The sequence below is a fragment of the Phaseolus vulgaris genome, chromosome 6, assembly GCF_051622355.1.
Source record: "Phaseolus vulgaris cultivar YP4 chromosome 6, ASM5162235v1, whole genome shotgun sequence".
Classification (NCBI taxonomy): domain Eukaryota; kingdom Viridiplantae; phylum Streptophyta; class Magnoliopsida; order Fabales; family Fabaceae; genus Phaseolus; species Phaseolus vulgaris.
This window is the reverse complement of record NC_143503.1, coordinates 33,249,716-33,271,881: the sequence shown is the minus strand read 5'-3', so window position 1 is coordinate 33,271,881 and position 22,166 is coordinate 33,249,716. Positions and strand designations below refer to the sequence as shown.

The 22,166-nt window shown below is 30.1% G+C and overlaps 3 protein-coding genes across 4 annotated transcripts; all 3 read left to right on the top strand.

The window, feature by feature from the left end:
• Positions 1 to 5,399: 5,399 nt before the first annotated feature.
• Positions 5,400 to 7,106, top strand: LOC137833568 (sugar transport protein 1-like). The gene is made up of 3 exons (XM_090303532.1): positions 5,400 to 5,529; positions 5,614 to 5,937; positions 6,027 to 7,106. The coding sequence occupies exons 2-3, from the start codon at positions 5,728 to 5,730 to the stop codon at positions 7,104 to 7,106; spliced, it is 1,290 nt and encodes a 429-aa protein (XP_090159658.1). The 5' UTR covers positions 5,400 to 5,529; positions 5,614 to 5,727.
• Positions 7,107 to 9,638: 2,532 nt separating this feature from the next.
• LOC137832371 (choice-of-anchor C domain protein, putative (Protein of unknown function, DUF642)) lies at positions 9,639 to 14,505 on the top strand. Its single transcript, XM_068640509.2, has 3 exons — positions 9,639 to 10,052; positions 13,185 to 13,682; positions 13,769 to 14,505. The coding sequence occupies exons 1-3, from the start codon at positions 9,962 to 9,964 to the stop codon at positions 14,359 to 14,361; spliced, it is 1,182 nt and encodes a 393-aa protein (XP_068496610.2). The 5' UTR covers positions 9,639 to 9,961; the 3' UTR covers positions 14,362 to 14,505.
• Positions 14,506 to 16,102: 1,597 nt separating this feature from the next.
• LARP6A (RNA-binding protein) lies at positions 16,103 to 20,828 on the top strand. 2 transcript variants are annotated; one of them, XM_068640508.1, is made up of 11 exons: positions 16,103 to 16,550; positions 16,775 to 16,856; positions 17,877 to 17,971; positions 18,066 to 18,137; positions 18,212 to 18,291; positions 18,373 to 18,457; positions 19,336 to 19,383; positions 19,475 to 19,540; positions 19,614 to 19,751; positions 20,196 to 20,295; positions 20,378 to 20,828. In XM_068640508.1, exons 1-11 carry the CDS (start codon positions 16,257 to 16,259, stop codon positions 20,503 to 20,505), a joined length of 1,188 nt encoding a protein of 395 aa, XP_068496609.1. In that variant the 5' UTR covers positions 16,103 to 16,256; the 3' UTR covers positions 20,506 to 20,828. The 2 variants fall into 2 exon arrangements, with proteins under 2 accessions (XP_068496609.1, XP_068496608.1); XM_068640507.1 differs by having other exon boundaries at positions 16,127 to 16,550; positions 18,212 to 18,457.
• The last annotated feature ends 1,338 nt before the right edge of the window (positions 20,829 to 22,166 follow it).

Below are 22,166 nucleotides of genomic sequence, written 5' to 3'. Positions count from 1 at the left end.
TAAAATAATAGTTGTCTATATGGATGTAAGTTGCAGTTGACGACCGAATCACGTTAAATCATGTGTTGTTTATTTTCTACCGTTGATTTGTGATTATGTGTTACTTCCATATAGTTTTTTTCCATCAAATACAACATTTACATTTAATTTATATATTATGAAATATTTTTTTTTAATTAATTTAATACTTTATGAAAACGCATTTATTGGAACTCTTCGTTCAACATATGTCCCCCTCGCAAGCAATATAACAAAATTAAAGTGAGGTATTATAGGTAACACAATTCCTTAAACATAGTAAAAGGAAGGGTTTTTGAAAGAGACAACCTTATTGGACGTTAATCTTAGTATCGTGGTTTTCAGCATTGTTCTCTGAAAAAAAATTAGAAAAACGAAGAACACAAACCTTATTTGACGGAAGTGAGCAACCCACCATGTGAGGCAATTTGGAGGGCAAGTTCAGCATGTTATCTGTACCTTACATTTTGGTATGCATTCATTCATGTACGGAACTTAGCCATCAGTGTCCACAAAATGATGCATTGCAGATAAATACAAATCCAACTTCTAGATGGATTATAGATATACACATTTTATATTTTTTTTATACTGGTTATAGCACTTTAAATCTTTTATTTATTTATATATATTTATTGTTAATAAAAAAAAATCTAACTTCTATTATTTGAAGGTACCTTGTGAAGTGCTTAGAGCACAGAAAAAAAATAAGTTGCTTAAGGGCGCTTCTTCCGGAATTTGCTTTCTTGTATTGGGAGATGATACTTTGATATTATATACTTACATTTCATATATTTTTAATTATTTAGATTTAAATTTTATTTAAAAAAAAATCATAGGACTGTAAATAATTCATTAAAAAAAATTATTACATATAAAATATTTCTTTAAAAAAACAATTAACTATTATATTAACTAAATTATATATTATTTTAAAAACTAAAATATTAATGTTATATAAAATACTTCATATTATTAATACAATTCTAAATTAATATTTAATTAATTATAAATATTTCTATTATTAATTAATAAAAATAATAATTTTAAAATAATATTCATTTATATAATAATAACGAAAGCAACAACATCAACTATATGTTATTATTAGGGATTCTAAAAAGTAATTATTTTCAAACAAAAAATATTTAAATTCTAATATTTGATTTTATTCAAATCTTAAGTATTTTATAAACATATAGATACAAATAGTAATATTTAGTATTATATTTATTTTTCTCCTCTCATTTCTATTTTTTAAATTAGTTATTTAAAATATATGTATATTTTTAGAATGAAAAATATTTGTTGTGGAAGTTTGTCTTTTAACGAAATTTTAAAATATATGTTTTTTTTTATAAATTGATAGGAGTTTAGGTTAATTTAAATACACATTTATTCTCTCAAACCTTATAGATCTCAATTCTTTTAGATATCAAAAGACAAAACTTTGAGTTTCAAAACTATCAAGATAAAACCTTTCTAACTAATAAGATACTAGTTTAGAAATTATTTATTAATAATTTTAAACAACTTTGTATATATTAATAATTTTTTTAGTTTCTAAAATAATATTTAATTTAGTTAATATAATAACTAATTATTATTTATCTCTAAAATTAGTTTTTATTTAATGGTTTTATTGTAGCTTTAATTTTAGTTTTAATAAAAAATATTAAATCAAATTATTGAAGAAAAGGAGTTTTTAGAGGATAGAAAACCTAAAAAATATACTACATAAAGGAATTTTAGAGTATAAATAAACTTATTTAAAATGAAATTATGATTTTCTTTTTAGAATTAATCACCGGTTCATAACCTTCTCATCAATATTATTTAATCCTAACATAAGATGAAAAATTATTTTTTAAAATCAAGAAAATAAAGAAAATGAAAAATTAGAGAAATATAAATTTTGCAAATAAATAACTAAAAATAAAAAAAAAATCATTTATAAATTCAATGTAACTTGAAATTTTAATATATATTATTTTCAAAATTACCTAGGAATAACATGAAAATGATGAACAACCAATTAAATACTTTAACAATATCACGAATTTTATTACACTAGATAGAGAGTATTGATTGTATCGTAATAAGAATAACTAATTAATTTTTTTAACAATATCACGTAACTAAAACTAATATATTTGAAAAGATTAAAAACATTATTTTTAAAAAGGATTTTTAGTAAATAATTAAGTAAACACATAAAAATCAACAATACGTAAACACGTTACAATAAAATTAATACTTAAGTTTACACTATAAATTTTTTATTAAATAAAATTAATTTTAAAGACTAAAATAATTAATTAATATATTGATTTTAAGTTAAAAATTATTGTATAAATTAAAAAATTATTGATATCTAAAATTATTTTTACTAATAACCATTAACTATTTTAGTTATTAACTATTTAAATTTTAAATTAATTTTTATTAAATTTTTAAAAATTAATTTAAAATTTAAAATATTAATAATTAGTATATTGATAGTTAATTTAGATATTAATATAAAAATTATTTCATAATATTTTATTAATAATATAAATTATTTTAAATATTAATAAATTTTTAGTTTTTAAAATAATATTTAATTTAATTGATATGACTAATTATATTTTATCTCTAATTATTATTATTTAATAATTTTTTTAATGTTAGATATTTTGATTTTTTTTTTTTTAACTTATAATTTAGCACAGGCATCACCTCACTTTTGTTGCATGAAGAATAAACAAATTATTATTAGTTTTAATATTCTTAACATTATTTAAAGCAACATATGCTCGGATAAAAAAAATCTTAATTTTAATATCATTTTATTTAATGCCGTACTCTATATGTTTAATAAAAGGGTATTATTAATTAATATATTTTTAAAACAAATACTAAATATTATTGAAATAACAGAAGTAATATAGATATAATTAAACAAAAGTGGATCAATACTCATTTAAAAATAAGTTAACTAATATAAATAAACAAAATGAAACAGTATGAAAATAAATTTAATAATATAAATAAATCAAATGAAGCAATAAGATAAATCAAATAACATAAATAAATAAATTTGATTAAACAATATAAATAAATTAGTATATAACTAAAAATAAATAAAATAATATAAATAAATCAAATGGACGTAAATAATCTAAACGAATAAAATGAAAAAAAAAATGTGTAGCTAAAGATAAATAAAATAATATAAATAAATAAAATAATTATAAATCAAAGAATACAATAATTGGAAAAGGAGATAAAGAAAAAAATTATAATTGAATGTTTATTACATCAGAAGTGTATTGAGTTAGAGGTGATAAAAAATATAATTGAATTAAGATTTAGTGTTTATTATTAAATTAAATTCCATCTATCAGCATGCTTTTAAATAAAAATTAGTCAATAAAAACAAATAATTTATATAAGACCCGGTATATTTAAAAAAGTGAATAAAAGTTTAAAATTATAAATGAATAATAATTTATTTTTAAAAAAGGTCTAAAACATTTTCTTATTTAAAGTTTTTCTTTTTATAAATTTAAGTTTTCTATACTTTCTCTAAAATGTTAGATTGCTTGTTCATCATTTTCATGATTAAATTACACTATTGAGAAAATAATTAAGAATATATTAAAAAAAATAGTCAACATCTTGATCAAATTTAGATTGATCTAATTTAATTTTTTTTAATCTTTAACTAAGAAAATGTTGTATAGATTCCTTTTCGTAATTTTCCTAAGCTTTTTTGTCTCACTCTACAATGATTCTTAATTCCATTAATAAATACTCTTTGTTTGACTCAGTGACTGATTAAATTTGATTATTTTATTGCATGTGTAGATTGTTTGGTATGTGAAAATTGACGAGCTTAAAGGGGTGTGTATAGTAGAAGTTCTATATGGCTTGAGGTGTGGGCTCGATTTTTGTACCTTCTAGTTGAGAGAGAAGGAAGGTGAGCTGTAAATAGAAAAAAACGTGATTTCATTTTTTGTTTTAGTGAAAGAAAACCCCAATTTAAAAACTATTTATTAATAATAAAAACTAATTTAGAAATCAATAATTTTTTTTTTCTCATATCTAATTTAATATGAATCAATAATTTTCAAAGTTTCGGGAAATTATATGAATGGTTGAAACGGTAGATATAGAATTAAACGTATTTCAGGTTTCCAATACTTTAGTTTTGACGAGTCAATACTTTTTTTAATTAAGTAATTAATAAACTATTCTTTTTAATTAAGTACTTGAAAGAAATATTTATTTATATTTTTATTCCGTTTAATTCATTGAAATATACTTTAATTTTTTTATTCTTTATTTTTATCGATAAAAACTAACAATTTATGTGAAGAAGTTGTTCTCATATCACAACAACTTATCATGTGAACATCAAAGACTTAATATATATAATATATTATTTAATATTTCAGATTGTATATATAACAGCTTAACATAAAGATAGACAATAAAAATGATAGAAATAAGAGAAAAAATGTAATCAAAATTTTAATTTATTAAATACTTAATCTGTAGAAAAAATTATTTGGTACCCGGAACAAAAATTGTCATATTTCAAAGAATTGAAACATAAAAAATATAACAAAGAACAATCAAGTAGTTAATTTTCTTTTTTCAGTAGATAAAGAGATGAAAGATAAAATTAAAAGATATATGAGATTTATTTATATTATTTGGATATAAAAGATTAAGATCACATAAAAATTACAATAATAAAAAAGATTAATAAATACATATTTTAATTTTATTACCCTAAAACAGTACAACTCAAATATATATAAAACAAAAATTAAAGATTAGAAAGACAGATGAAAACAAACAAAAAATGTAGAAAATCCATAAAAAATTATTAAACATATGATTTATATTTTATATTTATGAATCAGACTACCTTCATGAAAAAAATATAAAAAGAGATTTTTTTATAAAGATAAAATAAATAAATCAAAAAGATATTTGCTTGTAAAATATACTCAATATCGTAATCCAAACTAATAAATATGAATAACTAATTTGGTAATATTATTTTGAAATTATTTTTTAACTTCAAATTAAATGAATAATACTATTTGAAATTTGAAATGAAATATGCATTATGTCATCCTTAAATTTATAATAGTAAAAGAAAAATAAGCAAACCAACAGTTTTGGATAATCAGTTGAGAGAATAAGGAGAAAGATATATATTCTCATAAGATAATATTATAGATATAATGATTAAAAAAAGATAAAACTAAAATATAGAAATCCAACAAAAACATATGTACCTTTGGGTTATAAATTAAGGTCATCACTTCAGCAATTCACCACTTTCGGTTTCTTCTTTCTTCACATTCTTGGAGAGTAATTCAAGAATGGCAGGAGGTTTCATCACAACTCGTCCATCGAAGAATTATCCTGGAAAGTTGACATTCAGAGTTTTCATAACATGTTTGGTAGCTGCATTTCGAGGTTTAATATTTGGTTATGATCTTGGCATATCGGGTAAGTAAGATATCTATTCATCTATTTATGCATAATTTTGTTTTGTTTTGTTTATTAATGACACCAGTATCAACAAATTTGTAGGTGGTGTGACTTCTATGGATTCTTTTCTGAAGAAGTTCTTCCCATAAGTGTATGAAAAGCAAAGCAATATAAAGTCCTCTGACAACGAGTACTAAATTCGACAGCCAAATATTAATGTTGTTCACATCATCTCTGTATTTGGCTGCTCTCGTTGCATCAGTGCTAGCATCCACTGTCACTCGACTATTCGGAAGGCGCTTCACCATGATCTCCGGGGGTGTGCTCTTTCTTGCAGGTGCTGGATTAAACGCTTTTGCTCAACATGTTTGGATGCTCATCGTTGGTCGCATGTTACTTGGTTTTGGAATTGGGTGCGCCAATCAGGTAATATACGTATATTCATACTTTGTTTTCTTAAAAAATATTATGTATTCTATATATAATGATTTTACATCGTGTTATTTTGTTTATAGTCTGTGCCGATATACGTATCTGAGGTTGCTCCGTACAAATATAGAGGAGCCCTTAACATGATGTTCCAATTGGCGATTACTATTGGCATCTTTGTGGCCAATGTTCTCAACTACATTTTAGCCAAAATGGAGAATGGAGAAGGGTGGCGTTACAGCTTAGGTTTTGCAGCAGTCCCTGCCATCATGATAATCATTGGTGCAATCTTTCTTCCCGATTCACCAAGCTCTTTGATTGAACGTGGTCTTGGTGAGAAAGCTAAGAAGGAACTTATCAAGATTCGAGGAACTACATATATCGAGCAGGAGTTTGAGGATTTGTTGGCGGCAAGTGAATCCTCCAAAGCAGTGAAACATCCTTGGGTATCTTTATTAAAGAGACAATATAGACCTCAACTCACATTTGCCATGGCCATTCCCTTCTTCCAGCAACTTACTGGCATGAACGTGATAGTGTTTTATGCTCCTGTTTTGTTCAAAACCATTGGTTTTGGAGCCAATGCTTCTCTAATGTCAGCCATGATCACTGGGGGTTGCAATGCAATTGCTACTCTAGTCTCCATATTCACCGTCGACAAGTTTGGGAGACGAACTCTCTTTTTAGAAGGAGGGATACAAATGTTTATTTGTCAGATAGTGATAACTGTGGCAATTGCATGCAAATTTGGAGTTGATGGAAATCCAGGAATGTTGCCAAAATGGTTTGCTATAGTGGTTGTATGTGGAATATGTGTGTATGTGGCAGGATTTGCATGGTCATGGGGTCCTTTAGGGTGGTTGGTTCCAAGTGAAATTTTCCCACTAGAAGTACGTTCGGCTGCACAAAGTATCAATGTCTCAGTGAACATGATCTTCACCTTTGCTATTGCGCAAATTTTTACGACAATGCTTTGTCACATGAAGTTCGAATTGTTCATTTTCTTTGCATGTTTTGTGATTGTGATGAGCACATTCATTTACAAGTTTCTCCCAGAAACCAAGGGAGTTCCCATTGAAGAAATGCATATTGTATGGCAGACTCATTCTTATTGGAAAATTTTTGTTAAACCAGCTGAAGTTAGGACCAATAGTGATGAGTGTTAAGAAGAACCATTGTTACATTTTTTTTTTTTCAGTATTGGTAGTAGTTACATTTTTTTTTTATATTTCAGTATTGGTAGTAGTTTGGCACGCAATGTAAAGGTTATTGAGTAATGAGAATACCAGTTTTTCAATTTTAGTTATCCGTTTGAATTGTTAGCAGTTTTTATATTTGTCAATACATGACTTCTAGTTTTATTTGAGAAATTGAAAGAAATTGCGTCCACCAAGTTGGTATAAAAAACAAAAACAAAAAACTATTTATTTTATTATTTTAATTTTTCTTGTTTTTAACCAATATATTTATGTTGTTTTTTATTTTAGGAATTTTCTTATCACCTAATATTTTGTAATTTCTAATATTAACTTATCTAAAAGTTGAGTCTAGTTTTAAGTTTTGATACTGTACTTCTCATATTTCCTGTTTTTCTTCTTTAGGTTACAAGTCTTCTAAAACTTTTATCACTTGTATAACAGTAGTACTTTTTCCTAAAACTATTTTTTATACTTAATTATAACATTATAAATTATTCGGCTCGTACCATAATTTATTATATAGCAGTATTATTTATTCTTTTGTTGGTTTGCAAGTTAAAAAACTCATAATAATAATAAAAATTATTTTCTGTTTAAGGACGTTCTCTTTTTTAATTAACCAAATTGATCTAATCTTTTCTTAAAAGAGATTCCCGATGAATGGGTAATTAGTTTTGATTTGTTTTCTAAGTCTAATTGGTTAATAAAGTTGAATTTGTATAATGGACTTTAATTCATTAGAATATTATTACTTTATATATTTTTTAATTTTATATATTAATTTTTTATTTAAAAAGGAAATATTTCCTTTGATAATATTTTCAAAATAATAAAACATTTTCAATAATGAAATCAAATAGTAATAAATAAAGAAAATAACATTGATAATTACTAATTCTAAACTAATCTCTTATTCTAGGGGAAGATTATTTTCTTAATTTCATCAATCTACCTTTCATCAATAATTTATATATAAATATATGCAAATTAAAAAATATATAATTGTATGGAATGTAAAACTTATTTGTATTTTTTGGTATACCTTTAAAGGAAAAATATGTAGTCTAAAATATCAAAAATTTTCTTTTCTCTTTAAATTTTTCCGTTGAACCACTTTTCTTTCAGAGAAAATGACAAATGAAAAGGAAAGACATTAATAAAATATTTGAGTAGAAAAAAATATGAAATATAAAAAAATTATTAATTAAAATTTTAAATAAAAGGATGTTACCATTATTTTTTTTAATGATAAAATTTTACCTTTACAAAATAAATAAAAATATTTAAAAAATACTTTATTTTTTTTTATATATTACTGTTATAGACTTATTTGATAAAGATATGGGTTTCTGAATTAGCTGAATAATGGTTATCCCTTGATGTTCGGGCTTTCCCATAGCACCTTGCAGAGGGTACAGTTGGAAAGTAAGATGGAGCCTAATAAATAGGACTGCAAATATAGCCCATACTGCTTGCAACACCAAACTTTTGAAGCCCAAAATCTATTATCACAAGCTCTGGATTCACTTTTTATAGGTTAATAGTTAAATTCTAATTTTGATCTTTTTTAATTATTGGAAAATTAAAGGAAAAAATATTTACAAATTATTTTTAATCTGGACTTCTAAGTTATCATTATTACTAAAAGAACGATCACTTTGAAAATTTTACGAAATGCTTCCCTTAATTTCATCAAATTCAACCAATGACCATATTTGATAATAAAATCATATTTAATTTTATTACTCAATGTAAATGATTGCAGTTTTAATATAAAAAATAATTTGAATTATATGAATAATTTACCTGTATGAATAAAAAACCATATTTGTTCATTGTTATTACAACAATACATTAGAACAAAGTAATAATTTGTATTTATAAAGATCAAGGTGATCTTTGTAGCAGATAAACGAAATAGTGTTTCATATTTACGTAGTGTATGGTTTTATCCTCTTCTCGAAATTATAATTTATGAAAAGTCTCAAAATGTTGAAATAGCTCCATTATAAATCCACAACCACGCTCTCCATCAAAAGCCGCATTCACGACATGAATAAAAAAACATATTTGTTTCTTGTCTTTATAAAATTCATTTTTTTCACTGTTTTCATTTGGATAAACACTGAAGAGAGATTTTTTTCATTTATTTTACATTGTTTCTATTATATTTATGCAAACAATATATATCTTTTTATTATGTTCGTTTCTTTTTTATTTTGCTCTTTGTCAAAAGAAACTTTTTCACCTAAAATCGTATTGTTTAGAATATTTGTCATTGTTATAATTATAATAAACTCACGGGATATACGGTAGTATGAACACTGAACACTGCATCTACCAAACATATATTTTACATATGAATACTGTCGAGTGGCGTTATACGGCGGTGGAAATTAAGGGCCCCACCGGGGAGACAGGGGTCTCAGAACCCGTAAAAACACACTGTGTACCCTACATCATATAAAAATATTTTTTCCCACACAACATAATAAATAACATGCAATAACAACACTATCCCCTAAAATTAGAGAGGAAGAAAAAAAAATGAAATTCTCGTTCACACTGCAGATCAGAAGAAACTTTTGTCAAATACAGCACCAATAATTATTAAACACAAACTTTATTTTAATAAAGTAGTAGTTTTAACCTAAGCCAAAGGGAAAAAAAGAGGAGCTTGGCACTGTTGAGAATCTTGGATAAAAGGACACTCACTCCTCTACTCTCTTTGCCTTTGCCTTGCACCCCTAAAAAAAGAGTAGTACCCTACACGTATCACTGAGAGAGAGAGAAAGAGAGAATATTTCTGGGCGTGCAGATACATGGCTCGGAGCTCCACAAGAATGAAATGGGTCTCCATCTTCACACTTTTAATCCTTTCCCACTCAGCTCTCACAACTTTCGCAGAAGATGGTAATGTCCCTCTTCTTTCTCTCTTTCATTCACTTCTGCTACTTTTCAAGTTTTCCACTTTCTCATGACCTGAGATCTGTTATTTCGGTACCTGCTTTTGCAATTGTTGTTTGGTATAGATGTTCTTCATTTAGTGCAAATTTCTCTGTGGTTTTGGTGGGTTTTTAGTTTCTTCCCAATGCGTGCTGCAAAGATGAAATGCTTTTAATTGGTGTCTGATGCTTTCTGGGTGCGGGTGGGGCAACTTCTGGGTGTTGTTTTCGTCAGTAATTCTGCTACTATTTTTAAGTTCTGGAGTTCAACATTAAGGATGTTCCAGTTATAGAAAGAAGATAGTGAATAATCTACTGGGTTCAAACTTAGGAACATGTTCCCTTCTGTTTAACTTGTTTGCAACTTCAAAAACTTAATATAGCTATATACTGTTTTCAAGGCGTTTTGCATCTAAGTGAAGTGAACTTCATGTTCGGATTACCATGGTCATGATTTTCAACACGAAAGGCCCACCTTCCCCTTTTTTTATGATAATTTTGTTTTTCTTACTTGCTATCATCACTTCTGTGACCAGTCTTCTCATTTGAATTTCACTTTTCATTTACTGAAGGGAGCTTCTACTTTTGTGTCATACCCCTATTAATCTTTCTCCACAGTCCATGCGAACAGGAATGTTAGTTAAAGTTACACCCAATAAAGGAATGTAACAAAAAAAAAAAGCTTTGACGGCAAAAAATTGAAAAAATAGCATTGGAGTGATTTGAAATTTAACGCGTTATACGCTTCTAATCCATAATCTGTAAAGTATTTTTCAGATATAAACTTGACACTTTAATTAAAAGCGTCTTAATCTAGCTATTTTTTTAGTTGCTACTCTATAAACTGTTTTTGATGATACTTAATCGAGTGTGACTCTGCAAGTAAGTACTGAATATTTTTACTGAAAAAAGTATATACTTTTTACGAGAGCATTGTATGATTGGTAATAGGAATTTGATGAATATAGTAATAAAGTGAAGATTAGGTAACATCGAAGCTTTATTAAATTACAAGAATTGAATGTATAGTTACCAAATAAAAAAATGTTGATCGTGTATGATATTTTTTGGGGGCAGAGGGGTAGAAGATGGTATTGTGACATTTAGATATGGAAATGCACCGCAAAACATCAACATCGTGCAATTATGGACGCATAGTAGCATGTAAGACTGAAAAGTAGCAATGTAAATAAAAAAGGAAGCACCCACAAGGTACCTTAAAAATATAGATGAAACTAGGTAGTGGTTTGTTATAGTAGGATGAGGAAATTGATAAGTAGCCTAGAGATAGACGAAAGGAGAAGATGGGTCCGAAGCGAAAGAGCTTTTGCGATTGGTTGGTGTTGGCCTAGGGATGCGAAATGACCGAATTCACACAGTGTTCCCATCCCCCAATACACGCTTTTTTCCTCCAATCTTGACCAAAGTGCAAGGACCTTTCCGTAAAGGACGCTACCACCAAAATTACTTTTACTTCTATTATTGTTGCGTAGGTCGCTATCGTTCTCTGTTTCCATATGCTGAGTTAAATAATAAAAGACACAGTAAGGAAAAAAAAAGTGGTTTTTTTGTTCTCCTTTGGTCAGAGTGAAAGGATTACGAACCCTAGTAGTGAGTGGCAGCATGCGTTTGGACCCACACGCTCCCAGCTGCTTCAGGTTTCAAGTGGATTCAATCACCAACTCTAGGACTTTAACCGTTCACATGGATACCAAATGTGACACATTGAAATTTTTGTAAATTACAAAGATTGAACATGTTTCTTATAGAATTTGATGAGGGTCACCAAGAAATGATCCTATCGATTACATTATATTAGTTTTCGATGGGACCATACCTCAAATTTGTTCCGGATCAACATCGTTTCTTTGTCTTTTTTGCTGTGCCTTCACATCCTCCTCGCCCCCATGGCTAGTTGTCATATTCGTTTCGAGACCCTTTAGATTGGTAGCTTATTTTGATCTTTATTTTGTTACTTTTTAAGTCATTGTGTGCGTCTAAGCAAGTTGGCATTTTTGAAAGTTTGCGCCTTCTTTTGTTGTCCCGGTGTGGGCTTTCACATTCTTGAGGTCCATGGCAATCCTTATTATAGTGAAAGTCTATTGTATTTTTCTATTTGAGTTGGTGCTATTGTTGTGAAAAACATAAATGCAGGGACGGGACCAGATATAAATTGGAAAGTATGGTATGGGTAAGGTGCAATCACTGCAAAACGACGCAGATACTTGTTTGTTACATTCTAGCTCAGCATAGATGTTGATTTGCATTGCATTGCATTTGGTTGGAACTTGGAATTACCTATGGGATGGGGTGGTAACATGTGCTTCTGGATACACTTTCACAATGATTCTGATTCTGCCGGCTCTTACCTGTTCAAAATTCCTTCAGAGCAAAATGTGGTCCCATACCAATCCCAATTGCTTTTTATCACCTTAAAATAAATTATATTTATGCTTTGCTTGCTTCAAAGCCTAATGGCCCATGGCTTATGCCATTGTTTGGATGTTCTTGATTTAAATATTTTTTTCACTTTACCACCTAAACGTACTTAATAATAACGCTACTTTTTGTCTACCTTGCCATGTCTTAGAAAGTTATAAGAGGGGGGACGGGATAGATTTTTCAAATTGCAAACTTCATACTTTAATCTTTTGATAAAGTTGTCAAGGAAACGAATTATGATGCTGGTATTGATTTTGGAGGAACCTCGAATTATTTGAAATTGAAATGTAATCTTGTTGAGGTCTAATCTGTTTGGGTCCCATGGTTGAACTTTGTAAACTTTTTTTATGTTAGTTTTATTAGAATTAAGAATGATATACACACCCATTGTAAGATTTTAATCATTTCTCCTCATATAAAACTATTTAACTAAAGAAGAGTTGAATCTGAGGGGAACATCTTTTTCAAACTACAGTCAGTAAGCCTATTGAAAGCAGTACAAAACATGGAATCAATGGACCAATAGTTGTGAAAATCAAAGAGTGTTTGAACAGAAAATGTGGATCGAAAGATAATTTGTTATTTGAAATGAATGTAATTAAAAATGGAAAAAAGTGGTGCAATGAGGAAAAATAAAGTGAAATGCATGATGATGCAGGGCTAGTGGCGAATGGGGATTTCGAGGCTACCCCATCAAATGGGTTTCCGAACGAGGCGATAGTGGAGGGCCCCAGCGAAGTACCTAACTGGAAGTCAAACGGCACCGTTGAGCTAGTGGAGTCGGGGCAAAAACAGGGTGGGATGATCCTCATCGTACCGCAGGGTAGACACGCGGTGAGGCTGGGCAATGACGCTGAGATCAGCCAGGAGGTAACGGTGGAGAAAGGTTCGATTTACTCGGTCACCTTCTGTGCGGCTCGCACGTGCGCCCAGTTGGAGTCCCTGAACGTGTCGGTTCCGCCTGCATCGCAAACCATAGACCTCCAGACACTGTACAACGTCCAGGGTTGGAACCCTTACGCCGTTTCTTTCAACGCGGAGGAGGAGACTTTTAGGTTGGTGTTTAAGAATCCCGGCATGGAGGATGACCCCACTTGTGGCCCCATCATCGACAACATCGCCATCAAAAAGCTTTTCACCCCTCCTACCCCCAAAGGTATTCTTCTATGCAAATCTTACATCAATCACCGATTTTCCTATCCCATCATCCTAATGTCGGCGCTGTTGTGTTGACTTTTGCAGACAACGCGGTGATCAATGGGGACTTCGAAGAGGGGCCATGGATGTTTACCAATACTTCACTGGGTGTGTTGCTTCCCACAAATTTGGATGAAGAAACCTCCTCTCTCCCCGGTTGGATAGTGGAATCCAACCGTGCCGTCCGCTACATTGATTCTGATCATTACTCCGTTCCACAAGGCAGAAGAGCCGTTGAGTTGCTCTCCGGAAAGGAAGGCATAATCTCCCAAATGGTTCAGACCACTCCCGACAAACTCTACAGCTTGACCTTCTCACTGGGACATGCTAATGACAAATGCAAGGAGCCTCTTGCTGTCATGGCCTTTGCTGGTGACCAGGCCCAGAACATTCATTACACTCCCAATTCCAACTCCACCTTCCAAACTGCCAACCTCAATTTCACTGCCAAGGCTGAGAGGACAAGAATTGCCTTCTACAGCATATACTACAACACCAGAAGTGATGACATGAGTTCTCTCTGTGGGCCTGTCGTCGATGATGTCAGGGTCTGGTTTTCTAACTCCAACGCCCTTCCTGGGCTATCCTTGTTCAGGCTTGGGCTTGCCCTTTTGGCTCTTGCTTTGCTTCTTGTGTAAAACCTTTTCTTTTGCCCTTGCTTTATTTATTAGTAGGTTACTTTGGGTTGAGGGTGTAGGTAATGTCACATTCTCCATCTCAACAGTGTTTTATGTGAACTGCCCTTAAGTTTATATAATTTATATACTTCATGCCATCAGAAATTAAAATGTCTTTCACGCTTTTATATACACTTTTCATCCATATTATTTTTTGGGGTGTCACTAAAGTTTGACACGTGAATAATAATAATAATAAAAAGGCAATGAAGATATGATTCATCTCTCAAGGTAGTTCAAGATGATCAAATGACTTAGTATGGTTCGTTTAGAGAAAAGAGAAAAAAAAAAGTACGTTATTCATTTTATAATTTTTTTAAAATAAACTAATAATACTAACAAACATATTTTTATTTTTTAAATATTAAACTTAAAAAAATGTAGAAACTTTAAACATATTTTTTAACAAGTATTAAAAAAAAGGTTAGAATTACTTGTCTTAACCCACCACTAACCTGTTGGTTTGGTGAGCTAGTGGGTTTAATTCTTTATCTCATTTGGTTTATTGATTCCTATTGGGTGGATCAATGATAACTATTAGATTTGGTAACACATTTCATCTCTCATTAAATCTTTTACCTGATTATTAAGGGATCAGGATCAAATTGACTTACACTTTTAATAACCATATAATTTTTATTTTAATATATGTTATTCTTTAGCCATACCCAGCTCAACTACCCTCTCCCTTTTTCCTGGTTCTGTCATTTCAAAATGTAACAAAGCATTAACTCAATCCAATCAAAATCGATCTTGTTATTTATTATATTTTGTATTGAATGTTGCTGTTGAACCTATAAACTAAACCCAATTCATTCATTGTGTAATATAAAGTATAATTTATTAATTTTACATATTTGTAAAAAAAAAAAATTAGAAACGAGCACATATCTTAGACACATTTTCTGTACAGAATCCTTACCCAAACACCCCTTACAACATTTTTTACTGAAAAAACTCATTCATAAGTTTAAATTACTTTCTACATATTTAATTTTTTTATGCCATATTTAACAACTCTGTCCATCTTTTCTTGTAATAATAACTTCACTGTGAAACAATATTACCATTATTTATATTTCTTAAATTAAAAAAAATCAAATAATTATTGAATAATTAAAAAATTATAAAAATTAGTTTCCAATAAAAATTAATGAAACAATAGCAGAAAATTAAAAATAATGTATCTTATATATAGGAAAATTATTTATATTTAACATTTGAAAAAGAATTGTATAATTTTTATTATATAGGTTCTTATGTGTTGTTTTTTCACCTTTTTCATGATATTAAAAAGTCAACTATTATAATAAAAATATTAAAATTATGTTATTAAAATTATGTAAATAAAAGACAGTTATAAAAGTAACATAGTTTTATTAAGTTTTACAATATCATAACTATATAATAATAGTATTTGTAATTTATGTTAAAAAATATAATAAAATATGCATAAAATTGTTATAAAATATTTAATTTTTTCTTAGTTATTATAATTATATACTGAAATTATTTTTAATATTTTTAAATAATTGTTTTGAGTATTGAAAATTAAAAATTTGGTTAATGAATACAAGAATATGAAAATAATGAAGTAAAAAAAAGGTAAATTATAATTTATTAAATCATAGATAACTATAGTCAGGGAAAACAATTACCAAAAAGGAAAAATAAAACCGTTAATTTACCCATAAAAAGAAAAATAAAGCTATGATTTGAACATGGTGATAGTGGTGACCAAAGCAAAATGTCAAAGAAGTATCTCAGCCTATAAAATGTTCTGATCTGAGAAATCGAAACACTGCGGAGACACAAAGACTGAAATATAAGGCGGGGGAGAGTTTCTTCTCTCCTCAATGGAAGGCGGCGAACAGGTTCCCCCTTCGGCCACCGCCGCCGTTACAACCGCCGTTAATCCCACCGCCTCGCCTCATCCGCTCGTCGATCCCTTTGCTGTTCCCGATCTCACCGTCGCGGAAACTGAAAATCACGCGCTGGTTTCAGATGAAGAGCACGGTCACGAGCTTGAACATGACCTTGACCACGAGCACGATGACGAGCATGAGCATGACCAACACCTCGAGGACCGCGATCACGCCGCTGTGCCCGTTGTCTCGTTGGAGGATCTCAAACCCAAGATCATTAAGCAGGTAAAGCCTCTTCTTCATTTTGCTATTCTCAAACGATAAACTGTGTTGTTTATGGCGTTCTCCGATATTTACTTATTGAATCGAAGAGTGGGAGTTGCTGCTGTATCGTGTACGGAGAATAGAATTTGAAGTGTTTACTTGAAAACCTAGAAATATCGTGTTTACTAGATTTTTCTGTTTCGGTGTGTGCTTCTGTTTAGTGACTTGTTTTTGTTGATTTGCAGGTGGAGTACTATTTCAGCGATGAAAACCTGCCCAATGACAAGTATATGTTGGGTTTTGTCAAGAAGAACAAGGAAGGGTTTGGTAAGGGATACGTCTTTTAAGTGTCTTGGACCAATTTGATTTTAACTGGTGTAGTTTTCACAATTTGATCTTTAATTGATTCTCACGTAGTGTGTATTCCCTTTATCTAACTATTTCGAGTTTTTCTGAAGTTTGAATATTACAGTATTTTGCTGCTAAGTTGAATGTGTTAGTATGAAGTGTGGAATGATCTGGGTTATAACAAACACACACACACATATATATGTATATATATGTTTTGAGAGATACCAAGGGAAGTTAAGTATTGAATTTTATTGTTTCTAAAGTGCCCTGGCTTTTTAATTTGCTTATATACATGAAATTATTAAGGATTATTAAGTTGAATTGACAGTGTGACGATTTTGTTAACCTTTATATTTAGTGACTCGGTATTAAGTACTACTTTTATGTACGGGCTTTTCAGTTATATCACTTGACGAATAGGGATGATCATATTTTCACTTTTCTAAAGATGATAGGGGAGAATAGATGTATTTGACAATGATCATAAGACAATTTTCCTCTCTTCTATAGATGATCATAAGTTGAATGGGCTTATTTCAATTTTTGTGGTTTTTTAAACATTTTCTTCAAAAGGTGATGATAAGTGGTGTAGATGGAAAGGTGTAGCAATTGTAGCAGCCCACCTTCAGCATATACACACACAAGCACACTAAACTGAACATGATATAATCAATGATGATGCCCTAGTAATAAACTGATATTAATAAAGTATTTCAGTATATTTGAAACATTGCTGAAATCCTGGCAGAATGAGTTGTTGTTTTGCATGTATTAATCTGAAAAGCGTTATCCAAGTGATGCACATATACATGTAGTTTTAGATGCATTAAATTTTTTATTTGGTAATTTATTCTGATAAGAAATGTAGCATTTATTCATTTTTGTATTAAGTTAGATAATCCTAGTGCTATAAATAGTTATCATTATCATTTGTCCATTGCCTACAACCTTGTGTTTATATATCCTATCATTTAATCTTACTTCATGTTCATGCAGTTCCTGTATCCGTGATTGCTTCTTTCAGAAAAATGAAGAAGCTCACCCGAGACCAGACATTTATTGTTGCTGCTCTAAAGGAGTCTTCACTGCTTGTATGATTCTTCCTTCCTTTGTTTTTTCAACATGAACTGCATTACAATCTATACTTAAAGTCCTAAGAAAAAAAAAATCTCATGGGGGCTGCAGGTTGTTAGCAGTGATGGGAAAAGGGTCAAGCGGCTTCATCCACTTCGTTTCAATGAGTCTAGAGATCATAAGGTATTTATTTCAAGGAGATTGTTACTATTTTTTGGTTTGTACTTTGCTATCCGCATCTTATTCTTGGGCTCTAGTTATCTACTGTTTTGGTAGAGAATTTGCCAGATGATCATTCAAAGAAGAACATTCAACGAATATTCCATGAAGCTGGAAAGTATGATTTCTTCCTTAAGTTGTGTTGGTGTATCCATTCTTTCCAGCATGCAATGATGTTAACATTTCTTTTAATGTACAGTATAAAGAGGATAACAATTAATGACCCATGTTCTACTTCAGAGTCCACAAAACATATCAAGCAAGAAATGCTAATCAGTAATAAGGTATGAAACAATCTAATGTTAACAGCTGACCCTAATTTTGTAGTGCTCTTACATTTTTCATTGTATTATTCCTTTTACCAGAATTTCCATTTTACTGAAGATTTCAGCTGTCTTGTTAATGAATTACAATATTGCTGCATTTTATTTTATTTTTTTCCTTTTAAAAGTCCTTTTGTGGTTTAGTGGTTTTTGTCTCTGAAGTCCAGCTATCTAGTGAAAAAAAACGTATGATTGAATGGTGCATGTCTGGCTTCAACTCCACCTTAAAATAGAAAAAAGAAACATCTTGTTGGTCATGATGGACATAATAATTAATTCATTCATTGTACTTGTCACTATTGTCAATCTTCAGAGTCACTTTGGTGATTGTTTTGAAAATTCCTGTAGCCATGATTCTTATTTCTTAAACAATGAAGTTTACGCATATACCATTAAACTAAGTAAATGTCCTCCTTGTTAGCAGTTCTCCAAAATAGCCAAGGTCATAGCTTATTAATGTATTTACTTTTTCCCTGTTCAGTTGGATATCAGTTTTGGTGCTTGTTTGGATTTGACCAAAAATAAAATCTTGCTGGAGCGTGATCTCTGTTCTCACAATGTCATTCATCATCCACCATGATTTGGTTATATAAAATTAATCTTGTCTATTAATTTTAACATCATTAACCCTGCTGACACATGGGCAGGACTATTCAGAGCAGACTATTGAAACTTTCAATTTGTACTTTTTATTCTCTTGAGAATAGATATAAGATAACTATTTTGTATTCTTTCTTGAACTACCTATAAGAAGATATCAGCCTTGAGTAATAACTCGTAGGTTCTTTATTCTTTGCCATTTGTTCCTTATTTAACACAATGTCACTTTCGTATTGTAGTTACATGCTCTTGTGGAATATGAGACTATTGAGGCTGCTGAGAAAGCTGTGAGTTTCGGTCTATGTACTTTCACATTATGATTGAGACTTTAATTGCCTGGATGATTAACTAGTCTTTGCAACCCCAATCCTGTGTCAGGTGGCTATGTTAAATAATGAAAAAGACTGGAGAAATGGGATGCAGGTTAAACTTCTCAAGCGAATGGTTAGTTGCAGTGTCTCCCCCCATTTGGTTAATTGACTGTAAGAGGTTTTGACGATGACTTGTGTTTATCTAGGGGAAGTATGGTCACAAAAAACAAGCTTGGAAAGGATCTAATTCTGAGAAGAATAGCTCAAGCCATGTATATGAACAAATAGGAGATGAGGAAAATCATGGCTCAAGTGAGCATCATGAAGATACACATGAGGAAGAGGTATGTGTTGCATTTGTTTTTCACTATTAGCAGTCTGCTATAGTTATCTTATCTGTTAGTAATCTTTTGAAACCATATTAGTGTTGGTTCCTTGTCTTTCAAGGATAAAATCATAACTGTTATTTTATATTTGTGTGTGTGGAAATGATAGGTTTTTTGGCTTGATAAATCATTTTTTACTATTAACCTACCGTCCTCTTTTTTATCTTGTTTCTATTTTCAAATATAAGAAACATGCTGGAACTGCTTGAATCCCCACCCATTCTATTTTCAAATTGATATTTTGAAATATTTTAATTTTAATGGTTAGATTTGCAACTGTACATCCTTTACTATAGAAGATCCATATCCATTGGCTGCTACTATTCTCTCATATGATTTCAGAACCCTTTTGTTGCTGCCGTTATTGTTGTTAATGCTTCTGTTGCTTCCCTTTCATCTCAGGATGGGGAGCATCTGTCAAAGGATAAAGGTGGGCAGAGATATAAAAATCAAGGAAGAACAAGAAAACTTAAATACCGTGCTGGTGCTGGAAATGGAATGGGTACCTTTTTATTTTAACAGTTGATGTTATAATATTATTATTAGAATCCTTGTGGTATTCGTAACCTGTTTCATTGTTGTAGGTCATGGAAGTTCACCATCAACTCACGCTGCCGAAGCATCCAAGCCACCTCCTGGACCAAGAATGCCAGATGGAACAAGGGGCTTCGCAATTGGACGAGGTCGGCCTCCTGTCCCTGCTTCGAATTAGCTGCAAGATTTGACGCCACACATGAGGGATTGTATTTAGCAGTATTTATGTGTTCCAGTGTTTTAGCCATGATACTACGTTTGACTTGGGTCCCTATGCTTGAGTCGATGTGGATTTGTTGAACTCTTGAATTCTGCATCTCAATCTTTGGAAGCGAGTGGAGGTGGTGAAGTACATAATAACACATTTTAAGATTATTAGGCTGGGAAAGATGGAAGTGTTTATATCCGTGGTAATCCTCACCTTACGAGGAATCTATATACCAATCATATCCACAAATTTGTTAATCCATGTGTTTACTAAATGAAATTTTCTACTTCAAACAGTGGGACTAACTGCAAAATTGCATGAAATTTGTTAGTTAACTGTATCCACACATTTATCTTATTTTCTCAATATTAAGAATAAGAACATTAATTTCTAAAATAAAAATTGAAATGGGAGAGTGCAGTTACATTACACTATATAGTTTTATATGTTTTTAAACTTAGTTAGCGTATATTTTATTGTCATTTAACGACATGCTTTTGTAGATAATACATTTATTAACTTTTATAATAATTATCTTAAAAACATGTCAACATTAAAATCAAACTCATTGCCTTTCCGAATCTCTGTTTTCTAGATTTTATTTGCAGCATCAAAATTCCAATATTGAGGCGGCTTATTTTCCATGTTCCTGTTCATCTCAGCATTTATTCCCAAACGTTGTCAATCTAACACTCATCTATTTGCCTGGTTTGACGAAGGTTGTGAAGAAAAAATAAAAAAAATAGGAAGAAGACAATCGTGGGAAGAAGACGAACTTTGGTTGCTTCTTTTGAAGTTTTTTTTCTCTTATTCCTTTATTTTGCTATGAAATTTAATCATCTACAGTTAATAAATAAAGATCAAACAAAACATTATTATAGCATATAAAATATAAAAAATAAGTTAAAACACGATGACATATTTTTCTTACATAATTATCTGGTGTAAACCTACATATTCTATTTTAAAGGCGGTCTCTTAGATCTGAAATTTTTTTATGTACTATTAAAAAGCAGAACCTAAAAGAAGAAAATATAAAGTAACTTTTTCTTAAAACATGAGGAAATGAGAAGTGTTGTTGTTGTTGGAATATATTGGGTACAATCACCTCTACTTACTCCCTACAACCCAAATGACAAAAATTGACTCATGTGTCTTGGCTCATTTCCACTATATACACAAATTTCCTTCCTACAAAAATAACCTACACTTGTTGTTTTACATATGTATATGTATGATTTTATTTAAATCCATAACATTGTTCCCAAAAAACTTCTTATGATCACGTACCTTTTTTGAGTTTTTCTTATTCCTCTAGTCACATGTTTCAATCACAATTTCATAAGAAAAATGTCAAAATTAGTGTTCCAAAAATTGAAATGCACATAAAGAAAATTATTGATTGTTGTGATGATGCCGCAACTCCTTTTATTAGGTCCTTCCCTCCATCTAGTCACAAACTTCAATTACAATTTTATAAGTTAAAGGTCAAATTAGACTTTCACAAAGATTAATTAAAACATAGAAAAAGTGAGAATAAAAGTATGTTTTTACATAAAAGAGGGAAGAAAAGATAAAATAAAATAGAAAGTAAGGTACATAAAAGAAAGTGGGAAGTAGGGTTACGCATT

Excerpts from the sequence above, each read along its gene's own strand:
- LOC137833568 (XM_090303532.1), top strand. The coding sequence starts at position 5,728 with ATGTTGTTCACATCATCTCTGTATTTGGCTGCTCTCGTTGCATCAGTG. Across the intron at positions 5,938-6,026 it reads GAATTGGGTGCGCCAATCAG|TCTGTGCCGATATACGTATC; the intron begins GTAATATACGTA and ends TTTTGTTTATAG.
- LOC137832371 (XM_068640509.2), top strand. The coding sequence starts at position 9,962 with ATGGCTCGGAGCTCCACAAGAATGAAATGGGTCTCCATCTTCACACTT. Across the intron at positions 10,053-13,184 it reads CACAACTTTCGCAGAAGATG|GGCTAGTGGCGAATGGGGAT; the intron begins GTAATGTCCCTC and ends ATGATGATGCAG. Across the intron at positions 13,683-13,768 it reads CACCCCTCCTACCCCCAAAG|ACAACGCGGTGATCAATGGG; the intron begins GTATTCTTCTAT and ends TGACTTTTGCAG.
- LARP6A (XM_068640507.1), top strand. The coding sequence starts at position 16,257 with ATGGAAGGCGGCGAACAGGTTCCCCCTTCGGCCACCGCCGCCGTTACA. Across the intron at positions 16,551-16,774 it reads AACCCAAGATCATTAAGCAG|GTGGAGTACTATTTCAGCGA; the intron begins GTAAAGCCTCTT and ends GTTGATTTGCAG. Across the intron at positions 19,541-19,613 it reads TTAAACTTCTCAAGCGAATG|GGGAAGTATGGTCACAAAAA; the intron begins GTTAGTTGCAGT and ends GTGTTTATCTAG.